General features: G+C 54.5%; 1 protein-coding gene across 1 annotated transcript in view; it reads right to left on the bottom strand.

The window, feature by feature from the left end:
• The window catches only part of ACVR1B (activin A receptor type 1B), a 45,487-nt gene extending 26,872 nt beyond the window's left edge, over positions 1-18,615 (bottom strand). The window contains exon 1 of the mRNA XM_056119943.1: positions 18,507-18,615. Coding sequence (XP_055975918.1) covers positions 18,507-18,597 — 91 coding nt within the window. The 5' untranslated portion in view covers positions 18,598-18,615. The remainder of the gene's footprint in view (positions 1-18,506) is intronic.
• Positions 18,616-18,999: the final 384 nt, after the last annotated feature.

The raw sequence follows: 18,999 nt of genomic DNA, 5'->3' as shown, positions 1-18,999 counted from the left end.
CTACCACTGAAAGCACCTTTTGGGAAATATAATTATACAAAGATTAATAGCCTCCACTCAGAGGTCAGACAGCCTAAGACCCCATTACTTCCTAGCTGAGCAACCCGGGCAAGTTTCTTCGGCGCTAGAGCCTCAGCTGCCCAATTAACAGAGAAGGTGGAGGTGAGGGTCCCTCCTTCACCGGACCAGAGGCTCCGGCAAGCAGCCCAGAGTTTAGCATACGATTCAACGTCAGGCATTCCCACTACGCTTCTCCAGAGGGTCTCTCCCAACTTTCAGTGCTTTTTTTAAGTAGCTCCTATCTTTCATTCTTGATAGAATCTTCTGCAGCTTAAAAACAACATTATCTGGGCTGGAGCGATAGCACAGCGGGTAGGGCGTTTGCCTTGCACGCGGCCGACCCAGGTTCGATTCCCAGCATCCCATATGGTTCCCTGAGCACCGCCAGGAGTAATTCCTGAGTGCAGAGCCAGGAGGAACTCCTGTGCATTGCTGGGTGTGACCCAAAAAGAAGAAAAAAACATTATCCACACATAAATAAGTGGCAAGTCTTGAGACTTATCAAATACCCAGCCAGTTAAAAGACCCTCTCTTATCTCCAAATAAACAAATAAAGAGGTTGGTTTGTTCAAATGTGGATCCAAATAGTCTTTTCACTGCACTTACCTACCTGACGGGTCTTTTTGTCTTGCCTTTGGGTCTCACCCAGCAGTGCTCACGGGCCATGAGATCTGGGGATCAAACCTGGGGCTCCCACAGGCAAAGCATGTGCCCCCATCCTTTGGGCCTTCTCCCGGGGTCCTAGGTCTCTGAAGCCTCAATTCCCAGCATCCCATTCGGTCCCCTGAGCACCACCAGGAGTAACTCCTGAGCGCAGAGCCAGGAGGAACCCCTGTGCGTCGCCGGGTGTGACCCAAAAAGCAAAAAATAAAAAAATAAAAAAAGAACGCCACCCTTCTCAATACCCTCCCCTCCCCCCGTCCCCCCCCCCCCCCAATAGATCGTGTACAACTTCTGACTGCCCCAAAACATTACAGTTGACTCCTGGTACAAGAGAGGATCACCAGTCAACCATGTTTCCTCGTTAAAACTTTTTTCAAACCCCAACGAAATATATAATAAGAGGTTGAAGGCTTTGATTTCCTGCTCCAGAGATAATTACTGTTACATGTTTGGTGTCTTTTCCTCCAGGGTTTCCTAGGTATACTATTTATAACAGGAATTTTGTTTTGCAACCTTGGCAATGATAATAAGGGAGATGAGAACCTGAATGGTTCAATATAGACTATTATTATATATGAACTCTGCGATGAGTCAACACAATCTCTATCCAAATTCCCACTGGAGGGGCTGGAGAGAAAGGACAAGGGGCTGTGCACGCGGCCGACCCCGCTCCCGTCCCTTCTGTTCTCAGGACCATGTGTGGCGCTGACGGCATCACCAGGAGCTACCCTGAGCACCACAGAGTATCACCCAACCTTTCCACCCTTAAAACAAAGCCTCAATGGACTTTACTGAAATGTAAAAGGGGATACTAGAATCCATATGGAAGAGGACGTCACGGTCATGGTCACGGTCCTCCCGTTGTTCATCGATTTGCTCGAGCAGGCCCAGTAACGTCTCCATTGGAGACTTTGTTGTTACTGTGTTTGGCATATCGAGTACGTCACGGGGAGCTTGCCAGGCTCTGCCGTGCGGGCAAGATACTCTCGGTAGCACTGGTTAATCGACGCCCCTGAAAATAAACACAAAGCTGAAGAACTGACACTTCCAAATTCAAAATTTACCGCACAGCTAGCTACCAAAACCGGGAACCTAGCATGGTACTGGCATCCAGCACAGACATACGGGTCAACGGAACAGAACTGACATTTCAGCAACAAACCTACACATGGATGATCAACGAATTTTCTCCTGCTTGGGGGCCATACCCAGGGGTGCAGAGGCCACTCGTGGCTTGAAACCCAGGTTTCAGGGATCAAACTTGGGTCTCCTGCAAAGAAAGCATGCAGCCCTGGCCCAGTGAGCTCTCTCTCCAGGTTCTGATCAACTACTCTGCTGTTGTTTGAAGGTGGGGTGGGGCACACCCAGCAGTGCTCCGGGCTTACTTTGGGATCTGGGCTCAGGGCTCACTCCCGGCAGGGCTCAGGGGACCATAGGGGGTCCTGGGGGTCCAACCCAGGTCAGCCATGTGCCAGGCAGACACACTACTCACTGTACTATTGCTCTGGCCCCAAGATCAATTGATTTTTAACAAGAGTGTTGAAAATAGTCAAGGAGTAAAACTAGTCTTCAAAAAATGGCCTGGGAATAAGGAAAAGAATGAAACTGGATACTTATATGCAAGAATGAACTCAACCTGTATCAAAGACCTAAAATCACATCCTAAAATTTCTATTTTTTTTTTTGGCTTTTTGGGTCACACCCAGCTATGCACAGGGGTTACTCCTGGCTCATGCACTCAGGAATCACTCCTGGCAGTGCTCGGGGGACCATATGGGATGCTGGGAATCGAACCCAGGTCGGCCGCGTGCAAGGCAAATGCCCGACCCACTGTGCTATCGCTCCAGCCCCTTATAATTTCATTTTAGGGGCACACCCTGCAGTGCTCAGGGGTCAGGCTGGGGGTGCTGAGGACCATCTGCAACGCTGGGATTTAAACCACGGCCACGGGTACAGCTGCACGCTGTACAAGTGCCTGAACTTCCGTATCTCTTTGACCCGAAAACTTCTACAGTTTTAAATAAAATAGGTTAAATCTTCCTGAGTTTGAACTGGCGGGGAGGGCGGGGGTATTGTTTCTTACATATCATACCAAAAACACAAAGTAAAGAAAACCTAATCAAAATTAAAAATATTTGCGACACGGCCGAACTGGGTTTGATCCCCAGCATCTCATAGGGTCCCCCGAGCACTGCCAGGAGGAATTCCTGAGTGCAGGAGTAACCCCTGTGCATCACTGGGTGTGACCCCCCCCAAAAAAAAAGCAAAAAGCAAAAAAATTTTTTGTGTACCACAGAGACATAGCACAGTGGTAGGGCGTTTGCCTTCCACAGGGCCAGCCCGGCCGACCCGAGTTCGATTCCTCCGCCCCTCTTGAGAGCCCAGCAAGCTACCGAGAGTATCTCGCCCGCACGGCAGAGCCTGGCAAGCTCCCCGTGACGTACTCGATATGCCAAACACAGTAACAACAAGTCTCACGATGAGACGTTACTGGGCCCGCTCGAGCAAATCGATGAACAACGGGAGGACAGTGCTACAGTGCTACCACAGAGAAAAGACAGAAAAGAAACAGAAGGGGAGAAATTACTTGCTCATCATATACGTAATAATGGTCTACAACCCAAATACATAAGGAATCTCACAACCAAACAACAAAAATCAAAAGGGGGAGGACTTAGTGCACCCAAGAACTAGTACGGCGGGGAGGGCACTTGCCCCCAGGCGCTGACCCCAGGTTGAAGCCCCCGCTGCTCCCGGCGCTGCCAGGATGCCTCTGACCACAGCGCCAGAAGGAAGCCCTGAGCAGAGTCAGGTGTGGCCCCAACACAAAAACCGATAAAGAATCAAAACGCACGCAAATTTCTTCAAAGACACACAAATGGCCAAGAAGCTCACGGAAAGGTGTTCAACAGCCTCTCAAGTGCCAACCAATCCATGCCCAGAGCGGCCTCTTCACACCCCGAGAAAGCCACACGACAGGGGCGGCTGGAACTCACCTGCCCGGCACGGGTGAGGCCCGGGGCTCAATCCCTGGCGCCACCAAAAATATTTAAAAATTAAAATTTGAAAAGGGCCGGAAAAGAAACCTGGTGAGTGTTAACGCAGACTCCGAAACCAGAACCCTGGCTGCTGGCAGGACCGTGAAACGGGGGAGCCGCTGCTATGGGACAACAGACGGTTTCTCACTGAGCACAGGATTTCCGAAAACTGTTCAGACTCCAACATCAACTCTCACGAAAGCTCTACATGCAACGGCCACCCGTGGAAGTGGGCTAGGGAGGCTGGCGAGGTCCTGGCGACAGGGTTCCCCCAAGCGTCACCAGGGGAGACCCCAAAACCAAACCAAGCTAACCCAACAAGGGGGCAACGACCCGAATGCCCCTCGAATACTAACGGGATAAAGAAAACGTGGAAGGGTAACGGCGTATTATTCCGCCGCAAGAAAACAAACTGCGTCCGGGGAAATGAGCTCAAGCGGAAGAGACCGTGTCATGCTGCGGCTCGGTCCGGGGTCCCATCCCAGGCACGCTGCGCGCCCCACCCCACCCACCACCGAGCACACCCCGAGCCGCCCCCAATCGCTGCGCATTCCAGGTCCCGAACCCCTGGAAAGTGGTGCCCCAGCTCTGTCAGGGGTGGCCGCTGCTGAAAGAGTCATTGCTGATTTTAATACAAAATGGATAAATGTTGAAACACTAGGTTAAGATCCTCTGATCCCATTTATACAAAATGTCCCCAAAGCGTGTTAGCGGCTGTAGGGCCTGGGTGGTGGGGGTTTAGGGAGGGGAGTTTAAAGGGCCACAGGATTTTCTTGGTATTATTTTGGCTTGGGGGCGGAGGTCACACTCAGGTTGCTCAGGGGACCATCTGGGATGCTGCCTTCCCTGGTCTGCTGTCACTCAGGCGCCAAGGGCTATGGGAGTTTCAGGCTCTGAGGCCACAGAGGTAACCCAAGGGCCGGAGGGCATGCTTTGCAAGTTCCGGCTTCAGATTCAATCCCCCAGCATCAGAGTGACCCCTAAGCACCTAGTCGGAAGCAAGTACAAAACATTGGGGGAGGGGCCCTCCCAAGCAGTGCTCAGGGGTCTGGGGTCACTCCTGGCAATATTTGGTTGAACATGAAAGACAACTTCATACAGAGCTGCTTGGGTCCTGCGGGGTCAGAGACCACCAGGGTCGGCCTTGGCGCCAGGCTCTGAACTTGGGCCTCAGTGCATGAAAGCAAGTGCCCAAACCCTAAGTCACTTCCCTGACTGGCAGCCCGATAATTTATTTTATTTTATTTTTTTGCTTTTTGGGTCACACTCGGCGATGCACAGGGGTTCCTCCTGGCTCTGCACTCAGAAATTACCCCTGGCAGTGCTCAGGGGACCATATGGGATGCTGGGAATCGAACCCGGGTCGGCCGCATGCAAGCAATAGCACACACCCTACCAGCTGTGCTATCGCTCCAGCCCCAGGCAGTCCGATAATGTGAGAGGGAAGGTGGCTCTGCCAGTGTGGCCGGCTCAGCGTAAAAGGGTAAAACCTTTGTTTTGTTTTTTGTCTTCCTGGGCCATGACTGGCCGTGTTCAGGACTTCATCAAGGCTCTGAACTCAGGGGTCACTCCCGGTAGAACATAAAGGGTGCCAGGGTACAAACTCAGGCCAGGCACACGCAAGGCAAGTGCTTTACCTGTGCTGTACTGTCTCTCTGGCCCCAGCTTTTATCCATTTTAGATACATCTCTTCACTTTATTTTCAAAAAGTTTCCACTGCTTTAAAAAGCCAGAAAGAGGGGCTGGAGCAAGAGCACAACAGGGAGGGCGTTTGCCTTGCACGCGGCCGACCCAGGTTCGATTCCCAGCATCCCACATGGTCCCCTGAGCACCGCCAGGAGGAATTTCTGAGTGCATGAGCCAGGAATAACCCCTGAGCATCGCCGGGTGTGACCCAAAAAGCAAAAAAAAAAAAAAAAAAGACAAGAAAGAGGACCAGAAAGACGGTACAAAGGGGAGGGTGCCCGCCTTACACACAGCAGACCCAGGTTCGATCCTCAGCACCACGTTTGGTCCCCAGCACTGCCAGGAGTGATCCCTAAGCACAGAGCCAAGAGCCAGCCCTGAGCACTGCCAGTGGCATCCCCATCCAAGAAAAAAAAAGAAAGAAAAAGAAGGGGGGCCTGAGCTATGTGGCTCAACAGGCCGGGGTGCACCTTTTGGGCGAATAAAGTCCAGGTCTGATCCCAGCACTACACCCGTCCCCCAGCAGATGTGACCAAGCCCAGGCCAGAAACAGCCCATCAGCAAGTCCAGGTGCGGGCCCCAAACAAACAAAGGTCAGAAAGGAAAAGGAAAAGTTGTTCAGTAACCACTAAGCTAAACAGTGGTCAGAATGTTTATGAGACGCCTGAATCCGATTTTAAAATGGAGCTTCTGGCACTAAACTGTTATCAAATAAAAATAGTGTTTGTTGCTGCCGGTGGACAGCTGGACAGGGGGTGTCGGTCAGTAACTGGGAGCTGACAGGGTGCCTGCGGCTGAGCACCAAGAGAAAAATCTCCTCGCAGCATTCGAGTAGCACAAGCAGGGACGGGGAGAGAACCCGAGATCAGGTCCTGCATGCGACGGAGCCTGGGCCCATCCCCGACCCTGCATGTGGCCCCCCGGGCACGGCCGGGCGCCCCCAAGCCCTAAACAAGTGAAGCTGAGCAACCAGAGGCCATCGGCCAAAAAACGCACAGCCCACAAGGAGGATTCTTCCACCTTTACTTCTCGTTCTGTTGTTTTGGGGCCGCATCTTGTGACGCTCGGGGATCACACCTGGCGGGGCCTGGGTATCGAACTGGGGTCAGCTGCGTGCAAGGCCAGGGCCCTCCCCTCTATGCTGTGGCTCCAGCCCCAAATCAGGCTTGAAAGCACATTCAGGGCAGAGGGACGAAGAGCCCTGGGAGCTGAGCCTGGACTCTGCGTGCTGCTGATCCTTGGCACTGCACGGGTACCCTGAGCACTCCAGGGCGTGCTCCCCCCTCAATCAGATATACTCAGTGAGTGGGGGGGGGGGAGCCATCTCAGTGGCCAAGAATGCAAGCCCTGGAGTTCCATTCTGACACCGCCATGCTCATCCACCCCACTCCCAGCGCATTACAGGGCCCCAACGCTGGGCCATCCGGTCCAGCTGACCGAGGATGGCCAGGAGTGGCCCTCCTGGCCTGCTGAGCACTGCTTGGGACCACCCCTCCTTCAAATCCAAAGCTCAGAGCAATAGCACAGAGGCAAGCACAAGTTCGAATGCCCAGCACCCCGTCCATGCTGAGCACAGTCCTGGGGCTCTGCCGCCTGCGATGCCAACCGCCACAATCCGTTTCCAGCCACACGCAGCAAAGGGACCGCCACAGCTCGTGCGCCCCAACCAGGAGCGTGAGCACCACGACTCCAGGGGTGCGACCCTCGGTAGCACCCAGCCTGCCGCGCACCTCGGCTCCAGGGTGTGTGCGGCTTCAGGTCAGCCAGACAGCAGAAGCCACCAAGAGACGGCAGGGGAAGGGGCCTGAACAGAGCCCGAGAAAACAAAGACCTCTCAGGTGAACAAGAGCCAAAACAAAATCCCACTTTACACGTGTGGTTGGTGCGACCCAAGACAAAAGCCGAAAACCAAACACAATGTGCTGGGAAAACAGCACCTCTGGGGAAAACCATGAACGGACTTAAGAAAGGAAGCTATGGGGGGGGGGAGGCACCCCACAGACGTAATAAGACCCTTGATAAACTTGGGGTCTCACTGCAACCCGGGGAAAGGCCTCAGGATGGGGTTTGCAAAGCCAGCTCGGCGCTCGCTCCGGCCTGCTGAGTGCCTCGCTGACGTTCGACTTGGAGACTGACCCAGCCCTACGGAGCTGTTTAAACAAGTCCACCTTGAAGCCGGGTCTGGAGAATGAACGCTTTGTTCTCCCTCAGAAGAGACGTTTGATGTTTATGCTAAGGAGACCTGTCATTGCGACTTAATTTATGGCTGCCTGTAAATACCTGAACACGGAGCAGGGGCCCACCTGGGGCCCGGCGAGCGCCCGGGCAGAAGGGAAGCCGGCGCCCGGCCCTGCTGCAGGGGACCCCGACGACCCAGCACCGCCCGGCCCCGTCCCTTTGTCCCGTCTCTTTTGAACACGTGAACCACTCGGGTTCCGTCTCTCGGCGGGCATTTCCGATTTCTCGCCCATTCGAGCAGGGGCTGGAGTTCGTCCGTGATGGCCTGTGTTGTTCTCCCTGACCTCTTTACTACACCTCGGTCGAGGGGAGAGACGGCCACGTCACGGTTCCGAGAAGACGGACGGAAATGATTGGGTCAAGCAACTGGGCCAATGAAGAAGGAGGGGAAAAAATCAGTCAAGGCGGAGAATAAAACTAATGAGGTTGAAATAAAGCTCATTCGACTAGAATAAAATGGGTAGATGCTACAATAACCAGAGGCAGAAGAGGTAGCACTGTCACTGTAGCATTGTCCTCCCAGTAACATCTCCATTGTGTAACTTGTTACTGTGTTGGGCACATCTAATATGTCATGTAGCTTGCCAGGCTTTGCGTGCAGGCGAGATGGTCTCGGTAGCTTGCCTGGCTCTCCGAGAGGGGCAGAGGAATCGAACTCGGGTCGGCCGCGTGGGCAGCGTGCAAGGCAAACGCCCTACCCGCTGTGCTATCGCTCCAGCCCATAGAAGAGGTAAGGGAGATTATTACATGATAGTAGCTCCCAACATACCAAAAAATGTCTGCAGCACTGAGTGACTGGTATAAAAATTTATATTGAGGAGGGGCTGGAGCGACAGCACTTGGTAGGGTGTTTGCCTTGCACGCGACCGACCCGGGTTCGATTCCCAGCATCCCATAGGGTCCCCCGAGCACCACCAGGAGTGACTCCTGAGTGCAGAGCCAGGAGGAACCCCTGAGCATTGCCGGGTATGACCCAAAAAGCAAAAAAAATTATACTGAGGAAATAATAAAATGACAACAGGTCAGAAATAGAATGATTTATCTGAGATTTTGCTGAGAGCACGAGACAAATGAATCTAATTAAACAAATTAAGTTCTTAGAATATGCAAGGTTCTGTGATAAGACAATGTCATATAAAAAAATTTAAAAATTTGTCCCCCGGGACCAGAGTGGGTAGGGCACCTGCCTTCCACGCAGCAGACCCAGGCTCGATCCCTTCACCCTCTAATGGTCCCCAAGCCCGTCAGGAGTGACCCCTTGAACACAGCCAGGTGTGGCTCCCCGCCCCCAAACCAAAACAGAACAAAATTAGTTTCTAGCATCATTTTGTCGAGTGGGAGAGGAGGAGGAGCAGACCACTAGCAATGAACCTGAGCCGCTGTACAAGCAGAAAGTTCCAGAGAGAAAAGCAGAGAGGACAGTCCCTGGGGGGAGGCAGGAGGGCAAAGGTCGCTCTTGGCTGGAAAGGCCACGGAGCGCCAACGCACCTCTGGCTCACAGTGACCAGATCAAACATATGCCAAACAAGGCCACCAAGGGCCAGGAGAACCAAGGACGGAGGGAGACTGAGGCAGGGGCGGCCGGTGGTCGTCTGGAGTCGACCCTTGGGGCCACAAAAGCAGGGCCCCCACGCCAGGCGGGCATGTCTCTGCCTGTGGGCGCCAGCGGGGGGGAGTGGGACGGTGTCAGTGCAGGCAGAGGCTGGTCAGGCAGTGCCCACGCTGATGACCAGAGCACGGAGCAGTTCGTGCACAGGGGACAGAGCACGTGCTCTCGAGTCACAGAGACCTCGGCCCACCGCATAACAACCTTCTGCCCAGGCTGTACATTTCTCATTTGGGGATGCATCCTTCAGAAAGCAGTTTCCGACACAGCTTTTCAGTCTCGCCATTCAGGGCCCCTTTTGCCCAAGAAATGCACAACTGGCAACTGCTGCCAGAAGCTCGTAGGACCACCGCACAGCTGATTTGGAATTTATTTTTTTGTGGTTAGGCATTCAGAAACGAGGCCACGGCAAGACAGCAGCTAGGGAGCTTGCCTCGTACCCGGTCAAACTGGGTTCGGCCTCCCCGAGCCCGCCAGGAGCGTGGTTCCCAGGAGCAGAGCTAGGAGTAAACCCCTCAGCACCGTGGGGTGTGGCCCCCAATCCAGAATCAAGCCACCAAACAAAAAGCGTTCGGAAACATTTCATTACAGCCACGTCTTTTACGACGTGCCCCACCGCATGGGGGTGTCCCCACCCCAGTGTAAGAATCGAGGACGCAGAGCAGTGGTTTTCTATACAGGTCAGTTCTCAGGAATAAAAAGGTTGAAAGCCACTGACACGGGCGGAGCGCTGACCCACACATGCTCAACACAACATGAGAAAATAAACACTCAGCAAGTCAGCCGCTTTATGACTGTCAGCCCAGTGAACGAGAGAGGTCTGAATTCCTCATAGTTCTGTGGTCGTTCCAACAAGCAGAAGAAAAGCCAACAGGAATGTTACACTGCTGAAGGGCAAGAAAGATGCTTCTCTCTCTCTCTCTCTCTCTCTCTCTCTCTCTCTCTCTCTCTCTCTCTCTCTCTCTCCCCCAACACGCAGCCTGGTCCTGGGCATTAGAAATAAACCCGGACCAGGCAGAGAGCTCAAAGGGCTCAGGTGCGTGTTTTGCACATAGGAGGCCTGGGTTCAGCCCGCCAATGCACAGTCCCCTGAGCACTGCCGGGAGAGACACCCCCAAGCTTAGGGTTGGGATTAGGTGTGGCCCAGCCCTTCTCTCAAGAAATAAACAGTTTGAATTTGATATCATCTTAGGTATGACAGCACAGAACGTAAGATACAAACGGACACCAAGATACAACAACATGAAGCTATGAACAAGGTGAGTTGTTCTCTTTAAAAGTTTCAATTCCCTGGCCCTCAACTCAACCATCGCAGTCATCTTAAAAAAACAAAACAAAACGAAAAACCTCCTCTCTAAAGCAGCCTCCTTTTCTCTAACACCCAGCCACGATGCAGTATCCAGGTAAAATCGACAGCAAGAGATGAAAAGTTACGTGTGGTCAAGAATTTTCTCACGTGCAAGCTCCAGCAACGGGCTGTCTGGGCCCCGGGTCACAAGCCCCTGCAAACCTGTCTGGGGATGTTTCTCCTACGCCCCTCCGCTGCTCTCCTTCTCCTCACATCATCATCTGACTCACCACACGCACAGTTTTTAAAACAACATCTATTTATTATCTCACAGTTACTGCAGGTCAAAGTCCACAGCAGGAATGTGTTACTGGGGCTGCTTCCTCAGGTCCAGTCGGGACTGTTCAAATTCACGGTTGGCAGGTGGAATCCATCACCATGCAGGAAGAGGGCTAAGGGCCTTATATGCATCCTTTCTGTCCGCCGGGACCACGGTTTTTGGACCACACAGGGCAAAACTCGAGGGTCACTCCTGGCAGCACTTACGGGACCAAATGGGACGCTGAGATCAAACCTAGATTGGCCACGATAGAGCACACTATTGCAATAGAGCAAGACATGTGCTCTACTGAGGGTAGGTAAGAGAGAAGAGACCAGTGTAACAAGAATAGCTGGGAATGACCACGCTGGACAAGACCTGAGGGTTAAAAGTAGGCCAAGGGATTTTTTTTTTTTATTAGTGAAACACCATGAGGTACAGTTGTAGACTTACAAATTTTGGTGCTTGGGTTCCAGTTATATAATGATCGAGTACCCATCCCTCCACCAGTGCCCATTTCCCACCACCACTGATCCCAGTAGCCCTCCCACCCCCCATCCCCCCTGCCTCTGTGGCAGGGCATTCCTTTTTGTTCTCTCTCTCTTTTTGGGTGCTGTGGTTCGCAAGAGAGGCATTGAGTGGCAGTCATGTTTGGTCTAGAGTCTACTTTCAGCATGCATCTGCCATCCTGGGAGGATCCTCCCAACATCCTGGTACAGGGATATTCTTGACAACTTTTTAGTATCAATATTGCAAACCACAATGCCCCAAAGGGGGGGAGAGACAGACAGAAAGACAAAAGCGCCTGCCATAGAGGCAGGCAGGGGGTGGTGGGTGATGGGAGGGAACCTGGGACACCGGTGCTGGGAAATGGACACTGGTGGAGGGGTGGGTGTTGGGAGACTGTGCGACTGAAATCCAATCATGAACAGCTTTGTAAGGGTCCATCTCACAGTGATTCAATGAAAAAGTTAAAAAAAAAAAGAAGACACGCCCTACCCGTTCTGTTATCACACTCTAGCCATAACCGGTGCCCACCTTGATCTAGAGCTGGGGCATTCTCACCAGGATCGGGACTTCTTCGACACCAAGAAAACCGTTTCTAAAGGACTGTCTTGGTTAGCGCAGGGCCACCGGAGCAGTCCCCCTATCTGAAGGCCAACAGGTTTGGGACCTCGGGTACCTTGAAAATGCCGTCACAGGAGCAGCTAGCCGCATGCGTCACTGAGTACCCGGGAGATGCATGTGTACGCCCGAGGCTGGGGGCAGGGAGACCTGCGGCCAACACAATCCCTTTCTCTTTTCTTTCTTCTGCCACTATCTCCCTTGCAAGAAGGCAAGCTCCACAGCTTGCGTCTCCCTTTGTTTACTCTGGACTTTTCAGCACCTACAACAGTGTGAGGCGTACGGAAGGAATTCAATAACTACGAAGAAATCTTCCGATCACCACAGAACGGTATTCAATAGTATGTGCACGTTAGTAAGTTTAGTTTGTTTGCAGACGGGAGGTGGGACTTCTGACTGTATATATTCAAAGTCCAGCTCAGTGGAAACATCTAGGAGTCCCTGAAATCCTATGTGGTATTTCGGTACAGCTTTAACAAAACACACTTGATCCTCATTATTCATGGGTTTCTTCTGTTAATTTGCTTACTTGCTAAAATTCACTTGTAAGCCCCAAATCAATCTTCTCGGTGTTTTCATGGTCATTTGCAGATACGCACAGGGTGGGAGAAAATCCGAGTCGACCAGGGCTTTTGTTCCATGTGTAGTACTCACAGTTGCAACCCCACACCTTACTGCAGCTCTCCTACTAGCTAGCAGTGGGCGTCCTTTTCTTGGTATGTTTAATGCCATACCATAAAGCTTTTCACCTTTCTGTACCTTTTGCTGGTGGTACAAACCAGACCCAAGAGTAATGCAGCCTGTTTTCCTAAACTCAAGAAGGCAGCGAGATGCTTCCCAGAAAAAAAACACGGTGACGGGCCAGAGCAACCGTACAGCAGGCAGGGCTGTACGATCTTCTACGCGGCCAACCTAGGTTCGATCCCTGACATCCCATTTGATCCCCCAAGCATTCCTGAGTGCAGAGCCAGCAACTCCAGAGGATCGCCGAAAGGCAAAGAGAGAGAGAAAAGACAGTGACTGGACATGCTTCGTGCAGGCCGTTCAAGTGCAGTCTTAAGGCACCAACAATCACAGTGAACAGGCATCTTTAAAAGGAAACACAGATAAAATAAGGCAACGTGTTGCGTGGCGGACGAAAATGCTGACAGGCACCTCACCTGTTTCATCCCTAGGAGCAACGGCTCAGAAGTCACTCATTTCAGGTTTCACGTCCGTTTCCAGAACACAACCACCAGCCAGCCAGGCCTGGACTGTACGGGTCCCCTTCCACAGGCGGAACAATGCACTCGGGCCAGATATTCCGCTGCCCACACCCTAACACATCAACCTGTTTGGTTTCCTCACACGGCATTCACGACTGCTAATTGGGCTCACTTATTTTCAGTCTAGACCACCACAATTTGAAGCTCTGTGACAGTTGAGGATTTTTGTCCATCTAGTTTTCTAGTTCATTCCCAAGCCAAGAACCATTCTAGGCACACGTCCAACCAAATTTAAAAATTGCCTATATGTAATTGTGTAAATTTTAGGGCAATACTTTAAAGGGAGAGGCAGTTACCGTCATTATATTAAACTCAAAATATTCAGCAAGAAAAACACAGGCTTAAGGCTTCAGTGGAGCGGGGAGAACCAGAAAGAACAGGAAGGAGAGCTGGCGACAGAGGACTGCCTCCGAAACCCAGCGCAGGTAGGGTTACCTGCAATGGAAACTTCACAGCCAAACCCGGCTCAGGCGACCCAAGATTCAGGGAAAGATACACCCGGAAACGGTATTTCAGCTGGTGTTATGTTCACAGGGGATGGCGAAGCCAACGAGCAGAGAACAGACAAGAGCGGAGATGCTGCAAGGCAGGTCAGGGGCCCAAACTTATTTAACCTATGGCCCCTTTTCAGGGGGAAAAAAAAAGAAAAAACAACGACTCAGCAACCCCTTAGAAATCTCTCTCTTTTAAGCCAACAACTCAAACGCCGTGGCCGTGGCCGGCTCACACCCAAGGCCACCAGTGAGCTCCCCTGGAATGGCAGCGCCCGTTTTGGGAAACAGTGGGCAAAACCCTGTCTGAGACCGCAATGGAGGAGAGCAAAAATCAAAAACCAAGAGCAGGGAGGTGCTCTACCCTGGCTAAAAGAAGGTACTGGGGGCCGGGGGGGCGGTGGCTGGAGCCATAGCACAGCCGGTAGGGCGTTTGCCTTGCACGCGGCCGACCCAGGTTCGATTCCCAGAATCCCAAATGGTGCCCTGAGCACCGCCAGGGGTAATTCCTGAGTGCAGAGCCAGGAGTGACCCCTGAGCATCGCTGGGTATGACCCAAAAAGCAGGGAAAAAAAAAAAAGAAGGTATGGGGGTGAGTTCCAGGGACCCTGAGTCCAAGCTGTTTCTTAAGTACCACCTGGGTCCCTCTGCCTACACACACACACACACACACACACACACACACACGCAATGGGTCCCTGTAGCACCTCCAGCATTAGAAGGACGGCTGAGAAAGAGGACGCCAGCAGGATTTCCAAGGATTCCCTTTTAGAAATACTAGATCGAGAGGCCGACTGGAGAGACAGCCCAGAGGGCAGGGCACTCGCCTTGTACTCAGTGACCAGGATTCAATCCCTGCCACCCCACGTGTTGTCCCTGGCCACTCCAGGAGTGATCCCTGAGTGGAGAGCCAGGAGTGAGCCCTGAGGACTGCCGGGTATGCCCCCGCAACCAAAAATAAGTCACAAATCAAAGAAGTAACGGGAAAAAATGAGAGAAGACCCTGGGTTACCCACCTCTCTGCTTAACAAACAGGCAAGGAATGGAAGAATTCAAGATGAAGAGGCAAGACCCCAGAGGTCACGCTCACCGCTGCTGTGAGCAAACACGGAACAGAAAACCATGAAGGATTTCCAATCTAAAGCAAGAGCCACTTCAGTGTTCTCGTTTAACCTTCAAAACCCAGGATCGGAAGCAGCCCGAACTGAGAATTCCGCTCCACCCCGACACCCTGTACTCCCGAGTTATTATGAGAACAGACTGCAACGCAGTTCCACTCCTGTTCCAAGACGCAACAAGCCACTTCGACAGGACTTGCTGAAGGAAGCAGAGTGCCTCATCATCTCCTCGTTTACTGATTTATATTTTGGTAGCAAGGTTGCAATTAGCTCACCGGTAGAGAATAAACCTATTTATAACGCAGCGGTCCACCTGAAAGACACAATCATCTAAAAAGGTTTTCGGAGGAAAACGAAGTGCAGCTTTTTTCCCTGTGCCGACTCTGGACTCCCAAGGTCCCTTCTGATGAAGTCCTCGGTCTAACCTTCCCGTGCTCACACGGCCACGACTCCGGCCACCTCGCAGCCTCCATGCTCTTACATAACATCTACATGGTGCCATAAACATACCCGGAATTGCATAAGAATTAAAACATTGCCAAACCAACAAAGCCTTCAGGAAAGCAGGTCACTCCCTCGGCCCATCCATCTCTGATGAGCACAGGTATGCTGTCCCCTCGGACCCAGGCGAAGGCCTGTCCGCAGGAGGAAATCTGAACCAGCCGACAAGAATGTACCCACGAGACGGCACGGTGGTGCTTGATTAAGCATGCAGGGCCTCTGTCAATCTGAAGAATATGTTTTTCTGCCCTATAAGATAAAAAGTAACCCAACATGGTTGTTCACTGAAGTCAGAAACTGCAGCTAAAAATACCGCCCGGCCAACTGGCTATCAGTAAGTCAGTCTCACAACCGGCTCAATCAGAGAGCTGCCCGGACTGTTTCCTGACTGGACCCAGGGAGCACCGAGGCGGTCAGAGAAAGGTTAGGCGATTTGTTCAAGGACAACCAGGAGGGGGGCGAGGTTCAGAGCGAGAAACCAGCTTCCTCCTTCCACCTGCCACTAACCTTTACTGAGCAAGAGTAGCCATTTTATTATGTTTTAATCACATGCTTTTCAGGTCTTTTTCATGAAACTAATCCAAGGTTCTCCTTTTCCCTAGGAGAGTTCACTTTCACTGCACTTCAAACCCATGTCCACTCAACAAAAGTTAAGCTAAAGTTCGATTTTATCCTCTCGCACAAAAAAAAAAATTTAAATGTGCCCACTGCTACCTCCAATGTCTCCCTTTTTGCTTTGGTCAAAAGAAATGAGTGGCATGTTCTGCTACTAACCAACTTTACATTTTCAAACACTAATGTTAAAATTCCAGAGCTGGGCCTTAAAAACAAACAAACAAACAAAAACACATGGTTTACCTATCAAATGAGTGAAATGCTTATAACCTGAAACTCCTTCTCCTTCTCCTGGGCTTCCCCTCATTCTCAGCCAACGTACAGTGAATTCACAAATAACTGTAATTTTTTAGCACCTGGCCATTGCTGTCCTTAGATCATGTCCAAGGACCAGGCACCCGGGTTCCTCCAGCCCACCTTGGGGAATGCCACAAAGGAACAGGAGGAAAGCAGTCAACTTTCTGTTATCCCAGTCTGCTTTCCCAGAAGTGACGTTCTACTTGAGGCCTCTTGCAACAGTGGTCTCTGTAGCATGCACTATTGGCAACTAGATGTGTCCCAGGGAAAAAAAAAATGCACTGTCTGGCCAAGAAGTTTAAAGGCCTTCGAAAATGTTTGCTGGACACACAACCTAATTTCCAATTTACCAAAAAAAGAAAATAACTTCCTATGATGCCCATCTATCTTTACCCCAGCAAACATCCATTTTAGGAAGGTGAGGGAGAAAAAAAAAACCCAACAACTCTGCCCCATTCAGAACCAGTTGGATTATCATTTATTAACATCCTTAACCGGGCTGACTACAAGAAAAACCCCACAGCCTACCTCAACTCCACAGGGAAGTGGCTGTACAAATTAGAAGTACAGATATTAGAAACATAGATGTGGTATGTATGCGTTAGGCACGGATCAGGGGCAGGCTAAAAATTCCTACAGAAAGAACATAAAGATTTATTGATACACATTGAAATGAGAAACGTGGAGGCTGTCTCCTTACTTAAACCCCACGAAAGAAATAACATTGTTACACATTCCAGAAGCAGCCCACAATGAGGCCCTGCAAACAAGATTCATGAAAGCCACGCGCTGACCACAAATGCCAGGCTGTGTCCAGACACCTTCCCCGTGTTCACCCGGGGGCCCCCAGCCCCCCTGGCCCTTGCCACGGGGCAGAGACACCCCCTAGCACGGCCCCCGGGAGCACTGGCCCCTGAACAAAGACCCCCGCCACACCGCTGGGACCCGGTATCAGAGCTGCAGATAATGAACTTGTTTGGGAGACTCCAAAGTGCGCCGGGGCCTGGCCTGCCGTGCTTGGGCCCCGGTTGAGGGTCGGGCCCGAACCCACCTGGACAAACGTCACCTAGGCAAGCAGGGGCGCCCCAGAACGCGCACGCTCGCTGGCCCGGGGCTGGCAGGTTCGGGGGGCTGCAGAGAAGGCCAGGCGGCCGGCATCGATCGGGCCAGGCGGGGCAAAGCCCATCCCGATCGCCCCTGCCGGACCCACCCGGGCGGGGGTCAACGATCGCCCGCACGGAAGGAGCAAATGGAACCAAATGGAACCTTCGGCGGCGGAGCCCAAGGCCGGGACACGCTGGAGACGCGGCTGCCCCCCCCCCCGTCGGAGGCTTTCACCTGCTCCAGCACCGCCCCCCGCGCCCCCCCCAGCCCCCCAGCCCGGGCCTCGAGCACCCAGGCGCCAGGCCGAGGGTCCCCCCGAGAGCGAGCACCCTCCTCCCCCCTCCCCCGCCGCCAGCGCCAAGGTGCGCCGGGAGCGCCGGCCGCGGGGGTGGGAAGGTGAGGGGGGCGCGCGGTGGGGGCAGGGCCGGGCGGGGTGGGACCTCGCCGCCCTCCCGGGGGGCTGGGGGCGGGCCCAGGGGTTCCCCCCCGCCGGGCGTCCCCGGAGGGGCTGGAATGAATGGGCCCCCGCGGGGGGTGGGGGCGGCGGGGCGGAGCGCAAACGCACCTCGCCGCTCCGGCGCGCGGCTTCCCGGGGTGGGAGCGCCCCCCGCGCCCCGCGACCCCGCGCCCCGCGACCCCGCGCGTCGTCCTCCCCCCTCCCCCGCGCGCCCCGGCCAGGGCTGGGGGCGGGGGGTGACCCCGCGCCCCTCGCAGGCGCGGCGCGGCGGGGACGCGGGGGCTCCCGGGCCCGGGGCCGGGGAGAGGTTAGAGACCCCCCTGCCCCGGCCAGCGGCGCTGCGCCGCGGCCCCTCGGGAAAGCCAAGACCCCCCGCCCGCAACCGCCCGAGCCCCCACGGTCTTGGCGGGAGGAGACGGCGCCCCCCCCCGCCCCGGGCCCCGGGCCGGGAGCATCCAGAGGGCGGGGATGAAGACCCCCGCCCCGGCCCTGGGGCTGCGGGGCCGCCGAGAGCGGGGCCGCGCCGGGGCGGAGGGGGCGGCGGGCGCGACCCCCGAGGGCCGCCCCCGCGCCCCCGCCCGGCCGGAGCGTGCGCGCGGGGAGGGGGCGCGCGGCCTCGCCCGCCCGCGACTCACCCTGGCTGCCGCGGGGCCCGGACCCGCCGCCGCCCGCCAGCAGGAGGACGAGCAGGGCGAGGAAGCAGGAGGCTCCGGCCGACTCCGCCATAGTAACCGCCGCCGCCGCCGCCGCCGCAGCCCAGCAGCGCCCCGCGCGCGCCCCCGCCGCGCCCCTCCCCCGCCGGCGCCCGCCTCCCGCCGCCCGCCCGCGCCGGCGCCCGCACGTGCGCTCCGCGGACCCGCCGCGCCGCCGCCGCCGCCGCCGCCGCCGCGCGCGCCCCCGAAGGGCGGGGCCGGGCGCGCGCGCGCCGCGCCTGCCTTAAAGGGGAGTGTCCCTGCTGAAGGGGCGGAGGGCGGCGCCGGCCGCAGCCGCCGCCGCCCGCCGGCCCCCGCCCCGCGCCGCCCCTCCCCGCCCCCCCCCCGCGCCGCAGGTCCCCCCGCGCCCCGCACGCGCGTGCTCCCGGAGTCCCCGCCCCGGGGCTCCCCTGGAGCCCGCCCGCCGCGGGACCCC

This window comes from Sorex fumeus, unplaced genomic scaffold, assembly GCF_029834395.1.
Source record: "Sorex fumeus unplaced genomic scaffold, SorFum_2.1 ptg000042l, whole genome shotgun sequence".
Lineage (NCBI taxonomy): Eukaryota > Metazoa > Chordata > Mammalia > Eulipotyphla > Soricidae > Sorex > Sorex fumeus.
This window is presented reverse-complemented; position numbering and strand designations above follow the sequence as displayed.